The sequence below is a fragment of the Rhinolophus sinicus genome, linkage group LG07 (genome assembly GCF_036562045.2).
Source record: "Rhinolophus sinicus isolate RSC01 linkage group LG07, ASM3656204v1, whole genome shotgun sequence".
In the NCBI taxonomy this organism is placed as follows: Eukaryota; Metazoa; Chordata; class Mammalia; order Chiroptera; family Rhinolophidae; genus Rhinolophus; species Rhinolophus sinicus.
The window spans coordinates 32603321-32627871 of record NC_133757.1 but is presented as its reverse complement, the minus strand read 5'-3'; the positions used below and the strand labels follow the sequence as shown (position 1 = coordinate 32627871).

The 24551-nt window shown below is 34.0% G+C and overlaps 1 protein-coding gene across 2 annotated transcripts in view; it reads left to right on the top strand.

The window, feature by feature from the left end:
• PTEN (phosphatase and tensin homolog) overlaps positions 1-24551 on the top strand; it is an 84339-nt gene that overhangs the window by 33785 nt on the left and 26003 nt on the right. Inside the window, exons 3-5 of one of the 2 annotated variants that reach the window (XM_019738851.2) lie at positions 13815-13859; positions 19570-19613; positions 21376-21614. In XM_019738851.2, coding sequence (XP_019594410.1) covers positions 13815-13859; positions 19570-19613; positions 21376-21614 — 328 coding nt within the window. The remainder of the gene's footprint in view (positions 1-13814; positions 13860-19569; positions 19614-21375; positions 21615-24551) is intronic. The other variant, XM_019738842.2, reaches the window with a different exon arrangement.

Sequence of the window (24551 nt, the reverse complement as noted above, 5' to 3'; positions counted from 1 at the left end):
GAATCATCTAGTATGATAGCATACAAAAATTCTACTTCTATACAATATAGCAGTATATAAAAAACCCACAGCATGTAAAATGATACAGCCACTTTAGAAGACGGTTGTGTCGTACAAAACTAAACATACTCCATACACTCAACTTACTCAAGAAATTGCATCCGTTTGGGTAGTTACCCAAAGGAGTTGAAAACTTATGTTCAAATGAGCACCTGTACGTAGAAGTCACACTTCTTAAGTGTCTGGCTCCCAAAAGAAAAAGAGGGAGAAAAATGTAAGAAAAAAATAGGCTCTGGATATAAAAATCCCCTGGAAGCTGTGTCAGTCATTGGGGATTGCAACAGCAGTAGCCTGCTTCTGTATCAGCCCATCTGTAATCAGAAGCAGAAGTTAAGAATCGGAACATAGATCCCTGATATTTGGGGGACAGAGTCCCACAAGTTGGTATGGGCTTTTCTAGGAATATGTGCATGGCTGCCTGCAGGTGGGGGGTGAGGGTGGGACGTTTAAGTGGGTAGCTGCTACCACACTAAAAAGTTGAAATTGAATGAAATTAACTGCCTTCCCCTGGAACCTACAAGCTTTTAAATAGACTCCAGAGTTCTGAAATAATTAACCAGATAGGTAATGCCAGCACAATTTTTGTCCAAGTGGGGATATGGATTCCTGGTCCTTCCTGCTTTGCCATCTTTCCTTGACAAATTTTTTAATTGCAATCTTTTGTGTCTTTTGAAATATCTATGTTTACATATTATTTTTACAAGAATAATTTTAATGTGCACTTTGGCAGCTTATTTAGAACTGTTTCATAGAATTTCTTTGAGGAAAGTAAAATCTTTAAAAAATGACTTCTCACTACTGTGAGAATTCAGATTTTAATACTTTGAAATTAAGTACAGTATAGTTGTATTAGAAAGATTTGTATTCTAGATTTTCCAAGTTTTGTGGGTATTACCTCTCTGCTCTTAGATCTAAGTTTTTGTCTCTACTTTCCAAATATCTACAGTTAAATTTTCCCATTTCCCTTTGGAAATGCTGTTTTCTTGTTTTTCCGCTTCTCCATTGTATCAAACTTATAAGGCAATGAGCCAGTTATGGGCATGAAATCCTTGGGAGGAGAGAAGAGGAAGTGGGAGGGGCAGGCATAGTGAATGTTTCTCTAAGTAATATTCAAGTTCTTTGAGAGAACTTACCCTCCCCCCTTTTAAAAAATGCTGTGATATTTTCTTTTAAATAGATTGTTTATTCTTCTGCTAGTCTCACTGTTGCCCATAGTGCTAGATAAGAAATTGTAAAGTTCAAATATTAAAGGGAACACACAGAAAAGTATGATTTCACCAGCCCTCACAAAAAATAACAAAGCAAAAAAAAAAAGACAAAAAACCACACACAAAAAAAACCTATAGGAAAATACTGTAAAAAGAAAGAAGTCAGGATTCTTGGTTGCACATGACTGAAAGTAACTCTAACTTAATCAGAAAATAATTTTTTGAAAACTATTAGCTCATAGCTCTTAATTGGAGAACCAGGCTAAGATTACAGAAGCTAAGGGAAGCAAGACATGGTCAGGAGGTTATAATAAGAGTAGTCTCTGCTTAAGACATTGCTGTTTGGACACTTGCTGTCCAGGTACTGCTGCCATTACTGGATATTGGTGACTGTTCATAAACTTTCAGTTCCTCTGGATATCTCTGAATAATCTCTGACTCCATTGTTACCTTGTTCTCACTACCTAGGATTCAGTGTCCAGAGCAGGAGGACCTAATTGGTCTAAGTCTGCACGTGTGATAAGAGAAAGCTGGGGAAGGGAGTATTTTCTTCTCACCTCTTAAAATTCTCTTCAACTTGGAATGGTTTTGAATACTTAGCAACCTCAAGATGACAATATCCCTTACAAATTTCTTCTTTATGCCTCCTGTACTCAGACTCTCTTCCCAAAGATACCTACAGTTAAAAGCTTCATATATTCTTTAAAATACTGTTTTCATCTTTACCCACGTTTTAAGAAAAACGAATGGGAACGAATATACTGCGTACTTTTCTTATCTTGCTTTTTAAAACATACTTAAGAATTTTCTATATAATAGATTCTTTTATTTTTTTTTATTCTGTTTTATGATCATACCATAGTAAACAGGTCCCCTCTGATACATATTTAATTGTTTCCAGGTCGTTGCTATTAAAAACAGTGATCTAGTAAACATTTCTCTTGTGTCTTGGTGTCCTTTTGCAAGTATACCTTTAAGGTAAATTCTTAGCAATGGAGTTGCTGAGATCACATTGTCTGGTTTAAAACTTTTACTCTCAAAAATGGTATTTTATATTCTCACCAACATGCGAGAGAGTATTATTCCTCTCTCACAACCTTGGCAAACTGAATGTTATCAAACTTAAACTTTTTGCAGTTTTTGCAGTTTGTTGTAATTTGATTTTTGATTGCATTCCTTTAATTGCAGGTTATGCAACTTTGTGATATTTATTGGCCTTATATATTTTTTCTATGGTTTGTAGGTGTGTACTGACCCTATCTTCAATTTTATTCTTTTTGTTTTTTTCTTTAGTGATTTTTGTGAACTCTTTGAAAAATAAGGAAATTAGTGGTACTCTTTCTTCAGACAGGTTTATAATGCCCTGCATCTCTTGACGTTTCAATTATATGACTACAAGATTCATTCAGATGAAACAGTGATAAAGAGCTTGGTGGATTACCTCTGTTTTGAATTATTGATTGCTTACTATCTGCTTTACTAAGATGTGTAATCACAGAAATCACGGAAGGTTTTTCCATTGATAGCTGTTTGTTAAGAAATATTCTTTACAAAACAGCCCTGCTTAAATCTAGTAAATTAGAAAATGCTTTTAATCTAGAGAAATGTCATGCATTCACACTCGTAGTTATTGAATCAGAGCAACACTCCTCCTGGACAGAGAAAATGGAAGTGAAAAGGGAGTTAGGAGTTTCTGCTTTATTTCTGCCTCTAGCATTATACAGCTGTCTAACTTGTGGAATTCTGCCTTATTTATTGTTCTTTTTGGTCTAAACATTTCCCCCCACTCAAGCCTTTTCTCTTGTCTTTACCACTTTTATGTTCCTTTATATGCACTACTCTTTTGTATTCATCTGTGATTATTTCCTTTTTTACCCTGGTTGTTTACACTTTTAAAGCTGAACTTTGTGGGTAAATTCTCTGCAGCTACGTTGACTGGTCTTGGATAATTTTTGTTTTTCCTCTTTTGTGGATTATTTGTAATTGTTCGTACAGAATTTTGGTTTGTAAAGCCTCTGTAGTCTTTCCTTTTTGATTTTTGAGTTATGAATTCATTGCCTGTTATTTAAATGAAGCTTTTGAAATCCGTTTTACTGATCTGTATCATATCTAACTATGCCAGTATTTCCTCCCTTGTCTGACGTGAACTCTAAAATTATATGAACACTTTCTCCCTGTTTCCTGGCATTTCCACTCAAACTTGTTCTTCATTCTTAGTTAGAAATATGTTTAGAGTTGTAGTTCCCTCTTTATTAATTTACTGATAAAAGAAAATTAAACAAGCATTTCAGAATTTGTTAGAAAACTGCATATTGTTACAAATATTTTTTCAGTAGATAATTTGACAGTTGTGAAGTCCTAGTTATTATTGTGTCTTTCCTTTGTTTCAATTTTATGCTCTTTTCCAGGAATATACTTGTTTCTGCTACCTTACTAAGAGGTATATGTATTCTGTTCCAGTGGATTTTTTCATACCTATATATAGTATCTTTTAGACTTAAATGCTATCCATTATAGTAGCCTCTAGCCACATGTAGCTATTTATGTTTAAATTTAAATTAATTAAAATAAAATAAGTTTACTCATTCATTTTCATTCGTATTAGTCACATTTCAAATGCTCAGTAGTTACTGTGTTGGACAACGCAGATACAGAACATTTTCATCATTGTGGAAAGTTCTGTTGGACAGTGTGTTCTTCTAGACAGTGCCATTTTGCTTTTCATTTGAAAAAGTTCTCATTTCTGAGGATGATGTGCTACTTCTGCTATCTCTGGTTAATCAAGAGAAACTTGAGATTTCTTTTGAGATGGGTTGCATTTTACAAATTGATAGTTATAATCATATTGCTCCTAAATAAACTTTATTAAGGTATAATTTATATGCAATAAAATGTACCCTTTTTAAGTGGACACTTCAGTGAGTTTTGATGTATACGTATATCATGTATACCATATAAACATCACCACAATCAAGACTTAGAACATTTCTGTTACCATAAAAAGTTTCCTCTTGATCCTTTGTAATTAATCAGTCCCCAACCCTGGTTCCAGGCAATCTCTAAATCTGCTTTCTCTCACTGCGGATAAGTTTTGCCTATACTAGAATTTCATATAAATGCAATCATATAGTGTATACTCTTTTGTGTCTCGCTTCTTTCTGTTAGTGTAATCTTTTTGAATTTCATCCCTGTTTTTGCTGTATCAGTAGTTTTTTATTGCTGAGTAGTATTCCATTGTATGCGTGTGATATAATTTATCCATTTACCTCTGATGGACATTTGGATTGTTTTCAGTTTGGATTTATAATGAACAAAGAAATGCTATCAGCATTTCTGTACAAGGCTTTTGTGGACATATATTTTCATTTCTGTTGGTTAAATACCTATGAGTAGAATTGCTGGGTAATAGGATATGGACCAGTGGAACAGAATAGAGATTCCAGAAGAACGCACATACACATTTTTTGACAAAGGTGTCAAGATAATTTACTGGGAAGTGATACTTTTATTAACAAATGATACAGAAACAACTGGATGTTGATATGAAAAATAAACTGAACCTTGAATTATACTTCTCATAATAGACAAAAATTAACTTAAATTGGATTGTAGATAGAAACATAAAAGTAAAATGTAAAAACTGTGAAATTTCTAGTTAAAAACACTGAAGACAATCTTTATGACCTTTGGTTTAGTCAAAATTTCTTAGCGCATGCAAAATTAACCACATAAGAAAAAAATGGACAAATTGGACTTCATCAACATTTAAAACTTCTGTTCTTTGAAAGACACCATTAACAAAATAAAAAGGCAACCACAGTCTGGGAGAAATATTCACAATGCATATATCTGACAAAGGACTTGAATTTCACATAGTATAGAGATGCTCTTACAAATTCATGAGGACAACCCCATAAAGGGCAAAAGATGTGAACAGAAGCTTTACAAAAGAAGATATATAAATGATCAGTACGCATATGAAAATATATTCAAAATCAGTCATCAGGGAAATGAAAATGAAAACACTATGAGATGCTGTTTCATATTTGTTGGGATGGCTAAAGCTTAAAGGGCTATAGGGTTGGCAAGGAACTCTAACCCATGTTGGTAAAAGCACAAAATGATACAACTTCTTTGAAGAAATGTTTGGCAGTTTCTTACTCATTTTTATTAGCCTTCTCTATTTTTTTTTTAGTGAGTTATGGGTTACTTCCTCCATTGTTTTTCTTTTTCCTCTAGCTTAATACCTGTTGAAAGAGAGTAGATTTGCTTTAGTACTGGGGATTACAACCTGTGAGCAGAATTTAATAATAAGCTCTTATTTTTGCTTTTCTATTTAACTTGAATAAAGTAGGAAAAAGCAGTACTGTGCAGTTAAAGAGCTAAAAGTATATTTGCAACCAGATACTACTTACTTTCCTTATACTGAATATATGATTGATTTTAATTCTGACAACCTGAAGATGACAAGAAGACAGTTAAGGACTAGAATGTTTGGGACTTGACTGTCTTAATGGAATTAAGACAGAGATAATTTGAGTGCTAAAAAGTAAAACAATCCAGTTTCATGGAGCAGTAAGCAAGCAACTACAGGTATATTATGGTTCTAAGAGCAAATGTTGATTTAACATGAATATAGCAGAGGAAATAAATGTGGTTAACAAACAGTGAGTTAGCTACAGAAAAATGTAGCAGATAAGTAATTATTTTGCTGTTTTGTTTTCAGATGTCATTTTTCTTTTTCTTTTTTTTTAACCTATTTTCAGATTAGTAGGAGCTGTCCAATGTTCTTAGGCTGTTTTCTGAACTGGAAATCTTAAAAGAGGGTTTGCTGCTGGTTTCTCTCAAGCTGCCAGGAATACTTGTTATGATTATGAGTTGTCAGCACTTGGAGTTTTGTTACCACTGTATCGACAGTAGTGTTTGTCACATAGCAGGTGCTCAATAAATATTTGTTAGATGAATTTTTATCAATTCCCCAAGCACTATAAAATGATATACTGTTCTAATAATATAAACTTTAGTATCAGTATGTACTGACACCAAGCAAAGACAAACTAATTCACCTTTAAGAAACACGGTGACTTTCGGTCCTTACAGTAAGATTTGAATTTAATGCAGTAGAATATATCTGCTTTGTCTTCATAAAACCTTTCAGTGGAAAGAAGGAATGATTAGCTATTGGAATGTGGAAAAGGCATGGCCGAAAGGGAAAGGAAGCCTTAGTCAGTGAACTTCAGATATTTTTGGCAAGACCATCCCTCTTGTGGAGATGGAAACATCAGAATGTCTTAGTCTTTTAAAAATTGTTTCATTTTACTAACTTCTGTTAGATTCTCCATTTAATCAGCAGAATTCTGATTTCACTTCTCTGAGGTCTGTTTCTCTGAGGTGAGATACTGAACTAGTCATAAAGATGGGAATAATTTAGTTCTTGTGGCAGTTGAGTGTTTCAAGTAAATTAATATCATGCCATTATGATCATTATGATATTTATAAATCAGTCATATGATGTGAGTTTGAATTTGTCCCTGAAAAAAGCACAGCTCAGTGTGCTGACAGGCTCATATCTGAAGAGGTAGAGGACCGTGAACCACCACAGTAACTTCACCACAGTAATTACTGAATTTCTGAGGCCTTTTCAGGGTCAGTATAAAGTTTATCTTGCAACCCAGACTTTCTCCTCTATTGGAGTGAGTTCAGTAGTGTGGTATTAATGTATAGAAAAGCCAGACTGAGTTTTGCATTTGATTTATGTAATCTTGCTTCTTCAGAGTTGAATACATCATGGTATATTAATTTGCCCGTAGAGTGCTCCAACTTGTATAGCAAGTATATGTAAACATATGTACTGTATTTCATGAAGAAATATAATGGTCAATTTTGAAGTTGCTTTGTAATCACTGACTTTCTTAGTTGGAGTATTTAATCCATTTATATTTAATATAATTACTGACATTTTGTTTAAGTCTATCTTTCTATTTATGTTTACTTGTCATATTCATTCATTCACTCTCATTTTCTCTCATTCGTCTTTCCCTTTCCTCTTTGAAGTTAATAGGATATTTTTAAGTATTCCATTTTAATTCTTCTATTGAATTTTTAGCTGTACCTCTGTGTGTATGTGTGCGTGTGTGTGTGTGTGTGTGTGTGTGTGTGAGACTGAGTGTGTGAATCAAGAATTCAGATAGGCATGGTGGAGATGGCTTGTCTCTGCTCCACCATGTCTGGAACTTTAGTTGGAAAGACTCACTGACTATAGACGAGTTAACAAGTTGAGCAAGTTGGGGGCTGAATCATCTGAAGGTGTTTCACTCACATGTCTGGTCAGTGCTGGCTATTGTCTCGTTCTTCATTTGGGTTGTTGGTCAGAGCCCCTAGACTTGGCCTTTCCGAGTGGTCGCTCTATGCAGGCTCTTTTAGACTTCTTCATAGCATGGCAACTTGGTGCCCAGAGGGAAGATCCAGAGTCCAAGGTGGAAGTGCATGGCATCTTTATCATCCAGCCTTAGAAATCACTTAATGTCACTTCTGCCGTGCTTTGTTAGTTGAGGCAATCACAACGGCGTGCCTAAGTTCAAGGGGAAGGAACCACAGACTCCACCACTTGATGGGTGAACTGTTAAGGTTATGTTGTATGAAGAGTATGTGGGATGGGAGATGCAGTCATTCTTGGAAAATACAATCTGCCACATCTTTCTTCTGCAGTCACCTCACCAATCTTCTGTTAAGACCACGTGGTAGATTTTTCTTTTCAGATATTGTACTTTTAAGGCCTAGAATTTCTTGTCTTTTATAGTTTCTGTATCCTTTGAAAAGCTGAGACGTTTAAACTTTTCACTTACTGTAATAATTTTCCTTTACATTCTTGTATATTTATAGTAGCTGCTTTAAAGTCTACCACTGCTAATTCTAACATTTGGTTCATCTTGGAGTTGGTTTCTATCACCTGCTTTTTTTTTTCTTGGTCATGGGTCATGTTTTTCTGCTTTGCATGTCTAGTAAATTTTAATTGTATGTTGAATGTTGTGGATGACATGTTGTAGGGAGTCGGGATTGTTACTCTAAGGGTTCTGGATTGTTACTTCCTTTAATACCTGAGTTTTATTTCAAAAGTCATTTAAATTAATGGTTAATCTTCTGGTATTGTCAGGCTTGGTTTTCTTTTTTAAGGCAGTCTTATTTCAGTTTTGTCTTTTGTCTTAGGGCACGGTCCCTCTAAGGTGTGGCCTTTCTGGGGTCTCAGCTAAATACTGGGGTTCTCAGTGAAATCTGTCCACTCAGGCTGGGCCAGAGCTCCTCCCAGGATTGTGCTACCTCAGGTGTCATCTCCGTTCTGCTTTCAGATCCTGCTCATAACGCAGCCAAACTGTTGGCCAAGGAGCTGAGGTGCATTTCCACACAGACTTCTGATACCCTCTTTCTGTTCCCTTTTTTCGGCTACCCAGTTCTACAAACTCTGGCTTCCTTAGCACCTCAGAACTCCAGTTTCTGCCTATTTACCTCAGTGAAACCTTTGTTCCATTCGTTCCAGTTCCTTCTGCTGTGTCAGAAAAGAGCCTCCAAGCTGAAAGCAAGGCAATCATTGGTGTTACATGTTGTTTCTCTTAACGATCATAAGCCTGTGATGCCTTTTGTTCAGTGCCCCAAAATGGTTGCTTCATACATTTTATCCAGTTTTGCAGTTGTTTATAACAAGAAGAAAATTCTTGTACCAAGAAGAAAATACTCTGTAATGTTCAAAAGTGTATAAATGCTACTGTCAGAAAATTTTTAAGATGGCCCCTTTAGATTGAAGACCAATATAGTAAAAGATTTTTAGAACAAAGTTATTAAAGGCCTATTAGAAATAGGACTTTAATCTGGTTACAATAAGTTTGCTACTACATAATAATTTATAATATTCAAATATTAGTTTTTATTGAATTTTACCCATAAATTTGTCTTGCGTTTCTCTATAAATGGCAACTAGAGTGAACGATAAAAAGAATGAACTATTGATACATGTAACAACATGGAAAAATCTGAAAAACCTTAGATTAAGTGAAAAAAGCCACTCTCAAAAGGATACATATTATATGATTACACTTATATGACATTCAAGGCCAAACTAATCTATGGTAATATTCATAGCTACCTGGGAGTTTGGTGCTGTTGGACTGCAAATAGTCATGAGGAATTTTCTGGGATGGTGGAAGTATTCTTTATCTTGATTGCGGTAGTTGTTACAAAACTCATAGAATTGTACATTTAAGATAGGTGTATTTCACTGTCTGTAAAGTTTACCTCAGTTTAAAGAAAAGTCTAAAAGTACAAATTGGAAAAGGTACAGGAATGTAGAAGATTAAGAGAGTAAAAGAGACAGGAATGAACGGTTGTGTAACATCCTACTTTTTCCTGTAGAATGTTTATAGTTCAGTAGATGTCTTCTTAACAGAATCAGTGTGATTGGTTGAAGTAGTCAGTTAAAACTAAGACTCAACTTTCTGTCAAGATGGTGGAGTAAGTAAATGCTGTGCTCCCACAACCACATCAAAATTACAGCGGAACTACAGAACAGGCATCATCGTTGACAACCACCTGAAGACTAGCTGAACAAAAGTTCTATCAGTAAGGACATACAGGAGAAGCCATGTTGAGACTGGTAGGAGGGGCAGAGATGTAGGACAGGCAGGCATCACACCCACAGAATGGCTGTTAAAAATCGGGAAGGATATCTGGGCTAAGGAGGATCCCCATGAGGAGTGAAGGGTCCCAGCCCCATACCAGACTCTCCAGCCCAGGGTTCCAGTGTCCTCCTAACTTCTGGCTGTGAAAACTAGCAGAGATTGTGGCCGAGTGAGATGTAGGGCTGTTGAAATCCCAGGCTTTCCTCTTAAACGGCCTGTGAGTGGATTTATTTGCTGATGGACTCACTTGCTCTGAGCTCCAGCGCAGTTCAAAAGAGACATAGGAGGAGGAACTGAATTGTCTGGCTGCAGGGTGAGGGCTGGGGGTGGGCAGCTTTCTCCCAGACAGAAGTGCTGGCAGAAGCCATTGTTCCTTTGTTGAGCCCTCCCTGCACCCATACATAAGCTGCCCACAAGAGACCCACTTCAGATTGAAAGCCACATACAGACTGAAAAGTAAAGAGATGGAAAAAGACATTTTGTGAAAATGGAAAGCAAAAAAAAGGCTGGGGTAGCAATATTTATATTAGACAAAATAGTCTTTAAAACAAAGGCTATAACAAGAGATAAAGAGGGACCCAGCAATTCTACTTCTGGATATTTATTTAAAGAAACCCAAAACCTAATTCTAAAAGACATAAGCATTCCTATGTTAATTGCAACATTATTTACAATAGCTAAGGTATGGCGGCAACCTGGGTGTCCATCAGTGGATGAATGGTTAAGGAAGAGGTGATACGTACTCATATATACAAAGGAATATTATTGAGCCATAAACAAGAATGAAATCTTTCCATTTGCAACAATATGGGTGGACTTAGAGAGTATATTCTAAATGAAATAAGTTAGACAGAGAAAGACAAATTCCATATGATTTCACTTATATGTGGAATCTGAAAAAAAATATGAACAAAACAGAAACAAACTCATAGATACAGACAACATTTTGATGGTTGCCAGATGGGGGAATGGGGTTAGGGCAGATGGGTGAAGAAGCAGAAGGGATTAGATGTGCAAATTGCCAGTTATACAAACAGTCATAGAGATGTAAAGCATGGTAAGGAATATAGTTGATAATATTGTAATAACTATCCTGTTTCCCCAAAAATAAGACCTAGCCAGATAATCAGCTATAATGCGTCTTTTGGAGTGAAAATTAATATAAGACCCGGTATTATAATATATTATGTAAGACCCAGTCTTATTTTACTATAAATTTTTACTATATTAATTTTTGCTCCGAAAAACGCATTAGAGCTGATTGTCCGGCTAGGTCTTATTTTCGGGGAAACATGGTACATGTGGTCTCAGATGGATACTAGACTTATTGGGGTGATCATTTTGTAAGTTATATAAATGTCTAATCACTGGATTGTACACCTGAAACTAATACAATATTGTATGTCAACTGTAATTAGAAAAAAAATTTTTTAATTAAAATAAATTTAAAAAAATAAAACAGTCATAAAAAGTGACACATACCCTAAATATTTACCTTAAAAAAAAAGGAGTTGTACACATGAAATGTTAGAATCAAACAGTTCTTCACAGTTTGTTAACAGCCTCCACCACAATAAAGTATAATAGTTACTTTGTTTCCTTCTGCCCTTTGGCAAGAATTCTTAATTTTTTTTTTATACTGTGTACCTTTTTGACAGTCTGATGAAGCTTATGAACCCCTTAGAGTGATTTTTAAATCCCTAATGTAAAATTCATAGGATTACAAATACATTAGTTTTGATTATAGTAGTTATGCTAATGTTTAAAAACCAAATATCTGATATAATAATATAGTTATTAACACAGTAAATAAAAAAAGTTTAGGCAGGTCTAATGACTTAAATTTGAAGTGTTGATTGTAAATAATATTTTGATATCTGCAACAACTGCAGTATGACAAAAATATTTCAATTAGTGACAGTTACAAGTACTGCTTATGTTATTACTGTGTAACGTAAATTGTTCATATCCAAGTTTATGGACTTTTTTCCCCTACCTCAACCACACACATATTTTCAGACTTCCTTCCTATTCTCTCTCTTTTCCAAAGTTATATGTATTGCAATTTTGGTTATATCAATATTGGGTTTTTCTGTGATTATGACTAGATAAATGCCATTCACAATTAAGTAACATGGTATGTTATGACTGATTTTTTTTCCTGCACATTTTGTTTTCCCTGGAGTTACAAATCATTCCCTCCTCCCCCGCCCCCTCTTTAATTTTAGTTTCTATGTTAACTTTAACTCATCCCTAAACTTGCCCCCAGTTGTATAAACCTCCCAACATATTTGAGCATATTTGTTATTATATCAATTTTATTTTCTCCAGGAGTCTTCTGGTCTCCCCTAATGTGGATTAGTTGTGCTCTAGGCTTGCTGTATGGCTGTCTGTGTGAGATGTTCCTTAACCATCATTCTGGGATTCTCTTTTCCCTTCTCATGAGTTGGATTCTTCAGTTCCTGGAACTTGTTAGCATCTTTCATGGTTTCCCACCCCTGTTGTGGTGGAGCACCTCTTTTGGTAACTCCCTGACAGAGAATAAATGGGAAGCAAAATTATTTGAAACTTTCCTTAATTAAAAATGCCTTTATTATATACTCACATTTGATTTATAGTCTCTCTTGATATGGAATAATTTTCCCTCAAAGTCAGAAAGTTTTGCCCAATTGTTTTCTAGCTGCTAGTAACCATTAAGAAGGGTGATGTCATTATGATTCCAGACTCTTTTTATGAAACCTGTTTCCTCTCAGGCAGCTTCTAGGGTCTTATGTTTATCTCTTCAGTATTCAGAAATTTCACTAAGATATGTATGCCTTTATTTGGGCCTATTTTTATTTTTGCTGGCTACTCATTCTGTCCTTTCAGTTTGGAAAGTCATGTCCTTCAGTTTTGGCTATTTTTCTTGAATTTTCTTCTGTGTTTTCTGTTCTTTTCTCTGGAACTCCTATTCATATGTTGAACTTCTTGGACTTTAAATCTCTTTAGTTCTTGCCTTCTGTTTTCATTTGTCTTTTTATTCTGTTTATTCTGGTATTTTCTCAGCCTTATACTTTTCTAACTCCTTTAATTACCTACCTCATAGGATTAAATAAATTTATGTAACATAAAGTACTTAAAATAGTGCCAGCATATAGTAAGTGCCGGTGTTAGCTGTAATTGTCGTTTTTGTTTAATTTCTTAACTAATTGTTTTGAGGGAGAAATCTTTGGTCTTGAATCTTTGACTTATTAGCTGTATTACCTTGGGCAAGTCCTGTAATTTCTTTGATACCTACTTCCTTCATCTGTAAAATGTGAATAAGCTCTACCTCAGATGTTTGTGAGTGTCAATTGAGAATATTTATGTGAAAATGCGTAATAAACTTTGTACAGAGTTAATAGTTACCACTTAGATCTTTCAGATATCACAAGTTTTTAGTTTGAAAGAAAATAATGACTGCCTTTTCAGAATTATTTTTAAGATTATTTGATTGCATGTCATTTTCTCGCAAATCTGTATGAGCTCCTAGGTGAACTTTAGCTAAATGCCAATGCTGCCTTTTAAAGAAGTTATTTCTTAATACTCGACCTCATTATGTTAGGCTGAAGAGAGAAGATTATGAAAATATCCATCCTATGAAAAGCTCTGGCTTTACTTCAGATTGTATAAATCTGTGTAATGTAATAATTATTTAAGAATGACCTGATTACTAGTTTAAACCCATGGAGAGAATATTTATTGGAGTTTTTTTTTTTAATTATTTTTCTTAAATGGTATTTGAGATTAGGAAAAAACAGATTCTGTCTTTTGGTTTTTCTCAATAGTATTAATGTAATTTCAAATGTTAGCTCATTTTTGTTAATGGTGGCTTTTTGTTTGTTTGTTTTGTTTTAAGGTTTTTGGATTCAAAGCATAAAAACCATTACAAGATATACAATCTGTAAGTATGTTTTCTTATTTGTATGCTTCCAAATACATCTAAAATAACTATTAAGTGAAAGTTATTTCCTTGTTAGAATGAGGTAGAGTTAAAGATATATTTGAACAGAACTGTCTTCCCAAAACAATTAGTTCAAGAAGTCTGACTGAGAGCATTGTTAGGTCATTTAGAAAGTGTAGTGATGAGGTAAAACAATGTTGGCATAGATTCATGTTACTTGATCGGCTTTAAATGACTTGGCATGTAGCCCATCTTTGAGCCCATAACCATGTGGTAACTTTTGAAGTGTAATTCACAGTAGAGCTTCTGTGAAAGCATTAATGACATCTTCCATGGAGGTATGCTCCAGAATGGATATAATTTTGTTTATTCTGTGTCTCTGGGTCAATTGATTGAAACAGCTATTAGGGCAGTCTCTAACTGTATATAACATGAATAAGTTAACTAAAGTTGTTGAATTGGGTGGTTTCCCTTGTCTGGGACAGAGATATAAGGATTGCCTGATTGATACAGCTAGCCACCTTTATCTTTAACCTTTTATTTTTTTAGTTTGTCTTTGTGAGTAGAGATGTGAAAAGGAAAAAAGGGATAAAAGAAAGGTGGAAAGAGAATATTTAACCATTTTTGCCCTTGAATAGGTTTTCTTTCCCCAAATATAGACCATTTTATAATTTTTAGAAAATAATATGTAAAATGTGTTATTTTTCTACCTAGCTTTTATTTTGCCTATGTGATATCTGTAAATTATGCAACAGGAAAAATTTTAATCTGTATTTATTTATACTAATTCAGTTACAATTTCTATAGAGTTTATCAAATGTAAGATTTCTTTTCTACCTTCAATGGAAATTTAAATCTTTACCAAAAAAGTTTGAAAGAGTCTCTGTGCTTTGTTGGCTTGTGAGACGTTGCTTTTTTATCTTTCATTTGGTGATCTTTCTGTTCTGATAAGACCTCAGAAGACCTGAGAGTGAAGTAGACACTAATACTTTTTCTCCTAGTGAATTTCCTCAGATTCATAAAGAAGGAAACATTTATCGCGTGCTTGCCACATGTTAGACATTATAAAACATGTTGTCGGTACAGAGGTGAATAAGATGTAGTTCTAGTACTCAGGTAATTTGTAGTGTAATATGAGAGGTAAACAAGGTATTGTAGAAGAAATAACTCATGTCTAGAACAGAACTAGTAATGGTACCCCAAAGGGAAGGTTTCACCAAAAAAAAGCATGTTTGAGCTGGGATGAAAAGAATCAGTAAAATCAGGTCTAGCAGGAGGGGGAAAGGGCATTGCAGGCAGAGAATGGCATGTAAGAAGCTTGTTGGTATAATAGTGTTTAGAATATGGCAGATAATTCATTATGGTCAGATTGTGTGTGTGTGTGTGTGTGTGTGTGTGTGTGTGTGTGTGTGTATGTGTATGCTTGCTGTGGTAGAAATAGATAACAAGATTGTAAGAAAGTAAAAGGTTCTGTAGAAACTTAAGTATAGGTGGGCCCCATCTTACAAATGACCTATACATATATATATATCTTCCTCTTTTCCCGATTTACGTCTACAACAAGCCTTGTTTTAGATGCCAGAGTGTTTCTGTGGAGGAAAATTAAAACCACAAAGCAACTGGATTTAGAAGTTAAGTCAAAAAAAAAAAATATATAGGACAAGAACTGTCAATGGGTTACTTTAGGCTTAGATTCTCAGGATTAGGCATTTAGAGAGTCCCAGAAGGAAGGTAGAAAGATACTAAAGACAAATTCTGCCTCTTTCAAAATTTTATTCGCGTTTAACGTTATATCCAGAGAAAGGGAAGGAAATGCTTTTCATTCCTGTATGCAGAGGCTTCCTGCTTACAGAATTTAGGACTTAGGCTTGTACTGTCAGTTCTGTGGGGCACTTATGTTAGTTATTATGGTTCAAGTTGGTGTTGGGAACTAGCCTGGGAACTTGACTGCCTGTTTGTTTTGTATTTCCAAATGTTGGACTCCCAAGTTAATGAACTGTCTTGTTATTAGTTGAGAGTAGCTTTTGGTCCATATATTTTAACTCCTGTTCTCTATTCCATTTAATGGAATCATAGACTTTCAGAACTGGAAAATACCTGAAAGAGATCGTTTAGTCCAACCTTCTCATTTTACAGATGGGGAATCTGAGGCCTAGAAAAGTTAAGTGAGTTGAACAAGGTCACACAGGTACATATGGTAGCAGACCATCCACCGTTTATGACAGTTTTACTTTTTTGGGTTTTTTGTTTATTCATTTGTTTTGTTTTTTACCTCCACAAATTTTACTTACTTCAGAAATTTGTAGAACTACCAGGTTGTGGCATATTTTGATTTCTGATGTCACTTTTCAATCTTCTTCACCTTCCTTCTACCCATTTATATTTCTGGCTCTGGGTAAGTGAGTCTGGCAAGCAGTAGATGTTTCTATTTTATTTCTTTTATTTTTAGGATATTAGTTACATGTGATATATATCTTTGCAAACATATATAAATTGAAAGATCTTAAAATATTTGCATTTAACATACCTCTATTTAATAGTTTAATATTAAACATTTTGTGGCAGTTATGACATAATGTGGATGAAGAAGAGTTCTTAATGTAGACTTTCTAATAATTGACTGAATCTGTTTTGTCTATATCAGGCATTCAATAAATTATTTTAAGAAAGGACAAAATTAGCTCATCATTAACAAATTCAGGTATACTCGTACTTAGTAAATGAGTTTGTTTTGTGCAAGTGTGTGTATTTCATTTTTGTAGTTCCTCTGTATAATCTGTACTCTGGTGGAGATAAGTGGAGGAGTGGAGTATAGAGGGAATAAAGGCATAGTAGAGTTTTTGCCTCTGAGGAACTTTTTTTTACTGGATACTGTATTTTTGTTTACTGGATACTGTATTTTATTGTATATTCTATTTGACATACAACTCTCCACCATTTTGTTGGAAAAATTTAGCTGTTAATTTTTATCTATTAAGTTTTCTTTTGTGAGATAGGGGTAGCTTCATTGAAGAGAATAAAGAAGACACCTACATGCCTAGCTGATTCCATGGCAAGTCTCACTTTACTACTGGAAGCTTTTCCTATTTATCTCTTTTTCACTCTCTGTCTACTACTTCATTAAAAACTCTCTCTTTCAGTGCCTCTTCATTTCTCTTGTCAATATGAGGTGATGATTAAGAAAATATCTTTTGAGTTTTAGTTACAAAGAAGTATAAATGGTTAATTTTATCTAACACTTGTCTTAGTCAAATCCCATTTGCTGTTATTTATGTATCTTCATTTTTGGTTTATTGCGAGACTTAATAACAGTGCAAAAAAGTTTCAAGAAACTGTATGTGTGCATGCAGTTATCAGAGAAAGTTTTAATTAAGATGAGGGTCTTTATTCTTACCCCACCAACCCATTCCCAGTCACTTTTATCACTACCAGTGCTGGAATATGTTCTCACATAAACGCCCTATCCATACCTGTATAGATTTTCATCACTTTTTCATGTTTTTCATTATCGCTGTTTGTCGGTTTTATCCTCCCAAATATTGCTCTTATAAGAAGGCTGGCTTTGGCTAAATCTTGTTTTGCTTTTGTTTTTAAAACTGTTTTCGATTTTTTTTATTGTAAGTGACATTATGGAGCAGTACTAGAAAAAGTTTGAGTTTTGTGATCAGAGATACTGAGCTTGATTCCTGGTTCTTCCATTTACATGTTGTGGTTTGGGGCAAGTTTTTTAGTGTTCTTCTAAATCTTAGCCTTTTCATATGTGAAATGAAGATAATATTAACTATTATATGGTTATGAAGATGAATCAAAAACATGGAAACTCGTTTGTAAGGTGTGTGCATCTAGTACGCATTTAGTAGCTCATTATTTCCACCTTTTCTCCATTTCTTCCTCTTAACAGTAATATTTGAGAATCAGTATACAAAGGTAGTTTTAAGCACTGTTTGTCAAAGCATACATTTTGAGCTCCTGAGAAAGCATGAGAATTTCAGAGAACTGAATCTGCATGAATCTCAAAACGTTTATTTTTTGTTGTACTGTCAGTGAGATCAGCTTCTTAGAATTGTTTCCTAGCCTATATCTCCCCTCTTACTTCCTATGCCCTATCTTTACATGATTCTTTATAAAATACTTCATTATGGAATCTTCATAAAGAAATGACCATATCACTTCTTTAATTTGTACCAAAGAAAGTACAAAATGACTATTTTCTTGGTCAGTAAGTCTTTATACCTATCATGTTTTTTTATATGAGTATGAAATTATTTAGCAGGGATGCATATATGTGTATATGTCATTACTGAATAAATTTTATTTCGAGCAAAACTCAGTATACTCAATTATAATATGCTAAAATGGGAAAGCTTTGTTTTGAGCAGTAATATAAAAGTTGCTTATTTCAGATCTGACCAGTTAGAAACTAGTGAATTGCAGTTTGTTTATAATTAGTTCAACCTTCATGTGGACGTGGATTTAAAATTGTTGACAGTAGAGGAACTATACAGACATTTGCAGGATTTTTAAACATAAAATATAGATCCCCAATCACTAAATTTGAAACTTGTGGGTCCAGTTGTTTCAGCATTCAGAATTTTTCTGTTGTCAGAAAGATAACATGGAAGCGTATACTTCGTATTATAACACCCCAGTGGGGTTTAGAACAGTACCTAGAATTTCAGGTTGACTCTTCATTTTAAGTGTATTAATGAAGGACTACATACAATCTCATGTATTCAGATTAGGTTCTGCTGCAGTTGAGTTTGCTGTAAATGTAAGAAAAAATGTTAGATGTTTCAAACTTTGGGGATTTTAGAATTATGGATTAAGGGGCTTTGTTTTAAAATGCTGTTTTTATTTAAAAATTTTTTTTTTTTTTAATCTGGTTTGGTTAGTAGTTGGAGTTACCATGCTGCTGCCGACCACAAGCTAATATGCAGAATCCTTTTCTGAGCCAATTGATGTTTATAAACATGGCCTATTAATCATGAGTAAGCCAGTGCATGATAACAAATGTGTCACTACTATTAAAAAGACAAATTTTAGCATGCTTTAAGTAGTGCTAAGTCAACATTTTACTATTCTGTATTGATTTTACTTACTACTCTTTCATTACTCTAAGACTTTCATTAAAATTTATAACATGAGAGGTTATTGAAAAAGATGACCTTTCGCTTATCTAAAGAAAGGTCTGGTTTAAAAAAGTTCATGAAGTGTTGTGTCTGAGTAGTTTAGCATCATTTAGTTTCTTTTCCTTTGCTCTTACAATTTCACTATTTTTAACATATATCTTTAAAGTATAATAGTTTGGGAAAACTGTGTGTGCTCAACTGTGAGGAAAAGATAATATTAAAACAAGTTAGTTATTAAATTCCATTAGCATGCAAAAATTTCCATAAAGGAAATTTGAAGATACAGATGCAGCTGAATTTGCAGTGTTGCGTATTAGTGGCATCACAAGTTTTGTTAGCAAATGTATAAGCTCTAATTGCATACACTTAACATTTTAAGCTTTGGTTTCCTTAATTGTAAAATGAAGCTATTAAACAGGACCTGCTTCATAAGATTCTTAGGGTTAAAATAAATCGTTAATATGAAACACTTAGCATAATACCTGGTACATTAAAAAGGTTCAGAAAATGTTGTTACTACTATATACTTTTTTCTCAATTGTAAAAGATAACTTTATATGACATTTAAACTTTTCTTTTAGATGTGCTGAAAGACATTATGATACTGCCAAATTTAACTGCAGAGGTAGGTATAAATGTACTGTATTATGTTATGTGACTTAAAACCAGTAGACTAAATCTTACTGTCATAGCAATAATAATCTCGATTATTAAGTGAGGTAAATATTTATCTCAAAGATGGTCTTAGAAAATTTGAAAAATATAATTTTGCTGTTGTGTTTTAGGAAACAAGTTCCATATATACCTGCCAGTAATATTAGGAAAACTAAGTTGCAGAATGAACTTAAGAATTAGGAGAAATTTCTAGACGAACAATAGGATAAGCGGGGAGTTACATCTACTTTTTGAGGCATTTGGTATAACACCGGTAGCAAGAGATTATAGGGAGAAAGCAGAACAACTTAACTATCTAGGAGTATGAGCTGAAAGGTGGGGAAGGGTATAACAAATAGGTATAAGGGGAGCATGATAGGTGAGAGCAGGGAACTGCTTTAAATGAGTTATTCTTCAGGCACAGTCAATTCTATATCAGAGCCCGCAAAAACTTTCATTTGTATTTACGAAACCCCTTGAGCCATGAGAGAACTGGAGACTTGAGAAGTTTGCCAGATGCTGTTAAGAGAAAGTGAGTGCCAGAAACTACAGATTGATGTGTTTGTCATTGACCCCACCTGAAAATCTAGAATGGACTTTCAGTTGGTTTGAGAATTCAGAAGTACTGATGGTGAGAGTCGGTATAGATTCACTAAGAATGTTTCTTTTTTGGTGAGTTTAGGCGACTGATGACTAGGCAAAGCGTGTTTTAGTCGAGGTTTGTCTAGATTTAGACAGGTATTTAACAGGTTTTCCTAGATGTTTTTGTGTGCCACTGAGGAAATGATGATGGAATGGTAGCATAGTTACTCAGATGACTAAGTGAAAGCTGCCCTGATGACTCCTAGTAATGTTAGTCATTGTCTATCAGGAGAGCTCTCCTGTTACAACGATGACTTAAATTGATTGTATCCTGTCCCACATTATGAGTGACTTGCTTGAAGATAGAAGACACGATTTTTACATATTTAGAAGACACAGAGGATAATTAGGTACATTGGATGTCAGCCTTTTTTAAGGATCTTAGTAGAATGGAACTGAGGCAGAGACCAATAAGATAAAATTTAATAGTGACATATTTAAAGTCCTTTTTCTAGACAAATTTTAAAAAACTCAACTCTGACTATAGGGAGCAGAGAACTTTTGGGTTAATAACTCAATACAACTTTACTGTTGTATACTTTTATAAGTAGTTTTTCTAGTTTCTTTTGTAAATAAATGCCTTGAAAGTCCTGTATATATAACACTAACATTTGCAACAAACAACATACTCAGCATTTTTATTATATGCAGTGTAAAATGTAATCCTTTCCATTGTCAATTTATTAGTAATCTATACTTTCTTTTGAATATGTTTTGTGTGATGCAATATTACTCCTTTTGTTAGAAAATTCATTGAGAGTCCTGATAAGAGGCCTATGTGACATTTCATTTTGAGTTCACCTCCACCTCTGATATATTGGACCTGTGCTACCTCTCTATAGCAGTTTCCTCTTTCATAAATTAGGGGAAATAATACTTGGCCTCCCTGTCTAATGGACAAGTTTAAGAGTTAATGAGAGGCTGTTTTATTCAAAAATTAGAAAATTATCAGACAATAAATTGTTTTTCTCTGGAGTTCAGTTTTTCTTTTAAACATCTGTTGAGTTTATATGCAGCATTTCTAAAGTTAACTTTTAATAAACAATTCACAAGAGATTTTTTTCTTACTCCGAGTTATCTTTTTACCACAGTTGCACAGTATCCTTTTGAAGATCATAATCCACCACAGCTAGAACTTATCAAACCCTTTTGTGAAGATCTTGACCAATGGCTAAGTGAAGATGACAATCATGTTGCAGCAATTCACTGTAAAGCTGGAAAGGGACGAACTGGTGTAATGATTTGTGCATATTTGTTACATCGGGGCAAATTTTTAAAGGCACAAGAGGCCCTAGATTTCTATGGGGAAGTAAGGACCAGAGACAAAAAGGTAAGTTGTATTTGATGTTTTTTCTTTCCTCTTCCTAGATCTAAGAATTTATTGGAAAATAGATTTTATAAAAAAGAAAGTTGGTAGCCCTTATTTCTTCTAAACATTACGGCATGAATCAATTATGCCGTAACTTTCATATTTGCAAATGACTGATTCAATTTTCTGTTCATGCTAGCATTTTCATGTCATGCTAACAAATCTTCCCAATTAACTGTATTGCATATTTGGTATCATGATACACTTACAAAGCATTTTAAAAAGCGGCACATTGATCAAAAGTAAGCTTAATATTTTTGAAGCTTGATTGAGAATAAAATGTCTTTGGATAATAACTTGGATGCCATTACCTAGTAAAGTATGATCTTTGCTTTTATAATACATAAAGATTATTCCTTGATATTAATATTGATATGTATAGTTAAGATTAGTCATAGTTCTTCTCTTATTCAGAAGACTAAAGACTTGAAAATCAGTGACAAATTTAATTTGTGTAGTACATTTGAAAGCAAAAAGTGAACTCTTGCAAGAACTTTTACAGTGATTTTCAAGAGATTCATTTCTTTGGGTGGTAAATATGGCAAAACATGTTTACATTTCTTGCAGAGATTTTGTAAATTTCTCCTGTCTCCAAAAGGAAAAAAAACAAACCATTCTAGGTAGATGAAAAAACTCATTTAAAGAACTCTATTTAGAGAGAGACATGTTAACTAACCTATGTGAAAATTTTATTTTAGTTTTAATAATTTTTGCATCAGGAAGATTCTCTTCCAGTTTAATTTCTTTTTAATTCAACTTCAAAGCAGAATCATAAGTGATCATATCTATCATTTTGAACTAGATAGTTACATCGATTCCTACTTCCTTTACTCCTTCCTCATTTCTTGTTTTGTCTTTGTGACTTTTTAGAATTCCATCTAAGGATGCCAAAGTACTGTTTATTGATGGTAGTTTAAAAAAAATTGAATCTTATATTAGTGCATGATTTTGGTGAATGTTGATTATGGTAAATTGTCTTACTTTTCTTTATATGGTGTGCATCTGGGTTGATAGCACTGGAATGATTTCCAGAGCAGAGAACCAGAGATATTTACTTTGGTTCATCTTCTTTGTCATCTAGAAGGAAACAATTGCTTTTGCTAGTTAAAAATATAGAAGGTAAATTGTTTTACACTTAAGTGAATAAATGCGGGGCAGCACAGGAAAAGAAACTGAATGGGAAGAAAACCATGCAGAAGTAGGTCAAATTATAATATAATCCCAGGAGCAGTGGTAGAAATGTAAAACAGGGTTGCTGAGCAGCAGACATTTTGGTAGTAGAAAAGAAATCAGGTGAAAACAATTTAAAATAAAAATAGAAAAGTTGTGTAATGTGGAGCCAGAACACTGGATTTAAGTTAGAGGGCTCTTAAACTATTTATGTTATATACCTTTTAAAAATATGATGAAAGCTATAAATATTCTTCCAAAAATGTGCATGGTGTACATGAACGTAAAATTGTTCTTACAGTTTTTAATTGCACTCAGAACTATTTTTTAAACATAGAATGTAAAATAAACCTTTCTAAGAAATGTGTCTCATTTGTTTTTCATGCAAAAATCTGGTCATTCCTTGACAATGATGAATAAATCTAAGTGGTACAAATTAACCAAAATTAAGCTTTAGTTCTGCTCAATAGTACATTTTAATGAAAGGGCTGCTATTATGTAGCTTTTAAACAACATGTTGAAACTATTTCATTGTCTTTGACTTGGCAACCTTTATGTCATCTCTGATATCCAGTCAATTTTGACTTTTGTTTTTGGTGAAAACAAGTGCTAAAAATCCTTTCTCGCAAAAGAATGAAAGCAAATGGAATCTGTAGATTCTTTTGCCAGATGAGAGAGTAGGCTTGTGTCAAGAAATGAGAATTCTCTAAGACTCTTCATATAAATTCATGTTGCATCATTTTCTTTGCCTTCTAGGTAATGAGATCATTTTTGGCAAGATACTGACATAATGCTATATTAGAAAGGAAAGGATTATGACTCCACCATTTAGTTTTAAGGTTGAAGAGTTAAACTGTATAAACGAGTTTATATTTTATCCAGTTAATGGCTGTTAAAATTGTGGCTGTAGAATTTGTCTTCTGAAGACCAGTGAACTTATGTGTAGCAAAGAATTTCATAGTTGCTCCTACTTCTTGACAAAACCTCTTGAGAAGCCTGATTGAAAGTCTTGGCTTTTATGAGTTTGGCAACTTTCACAACAGTAGACTTTTCATGACAAATCTTGCACAGGCTATGATTCCAGGCTTGGCCCTCACAAAGCAGGAGAATACTTTCACAATAATAGATAAGGTTTCTCTCAGGACTGATGGTAGAGTTGCATCCCAGTGCGTACTGATGAACAAAGCAGTGAGTCACAAAGACACGCAAAACTTCTATGTGTCAAAGCAGCAAAACCAGATATTTTTCCAGGCATAAAGATGTACTATCTGTCTATAGAACAGTGAGATTTCTTCAGCAGCGTTTTGGGGTTTTTTTTCTTGGTTTTGGGGTTTGTCTTTGTTTTGTTTTGTTTGCAAAGAAACGTCACCATTTTGAAAATGTTAATGTCCCCTGAAGTTTCCAAAAAGGACTCTAAAATAAGAGTTATTCTTTGATTGTGTCATCATGCATATATTTGATGAAACTAGTAGCTGGCTTAAGCTAAGAAGTCACATGCTAAAGGAAAATGGTATTTCCAATTCTTTCATGACCTGCTTCAGTTTTAGGGAAAAAAGTCAGGTGTTTTTTTTAAAATGGATAAAATTGTTTGATAGAGACACTGCAACAGTCTTACTTTTCTGTTGTAAGGTACAGATATGTTTGACCATTTCTAAGGTATTTGTCTTTACCACGTTCAACTGTGACTTTTTTTGTTTGTTTGGCATTATAGCTAACAACAGCCTTTTA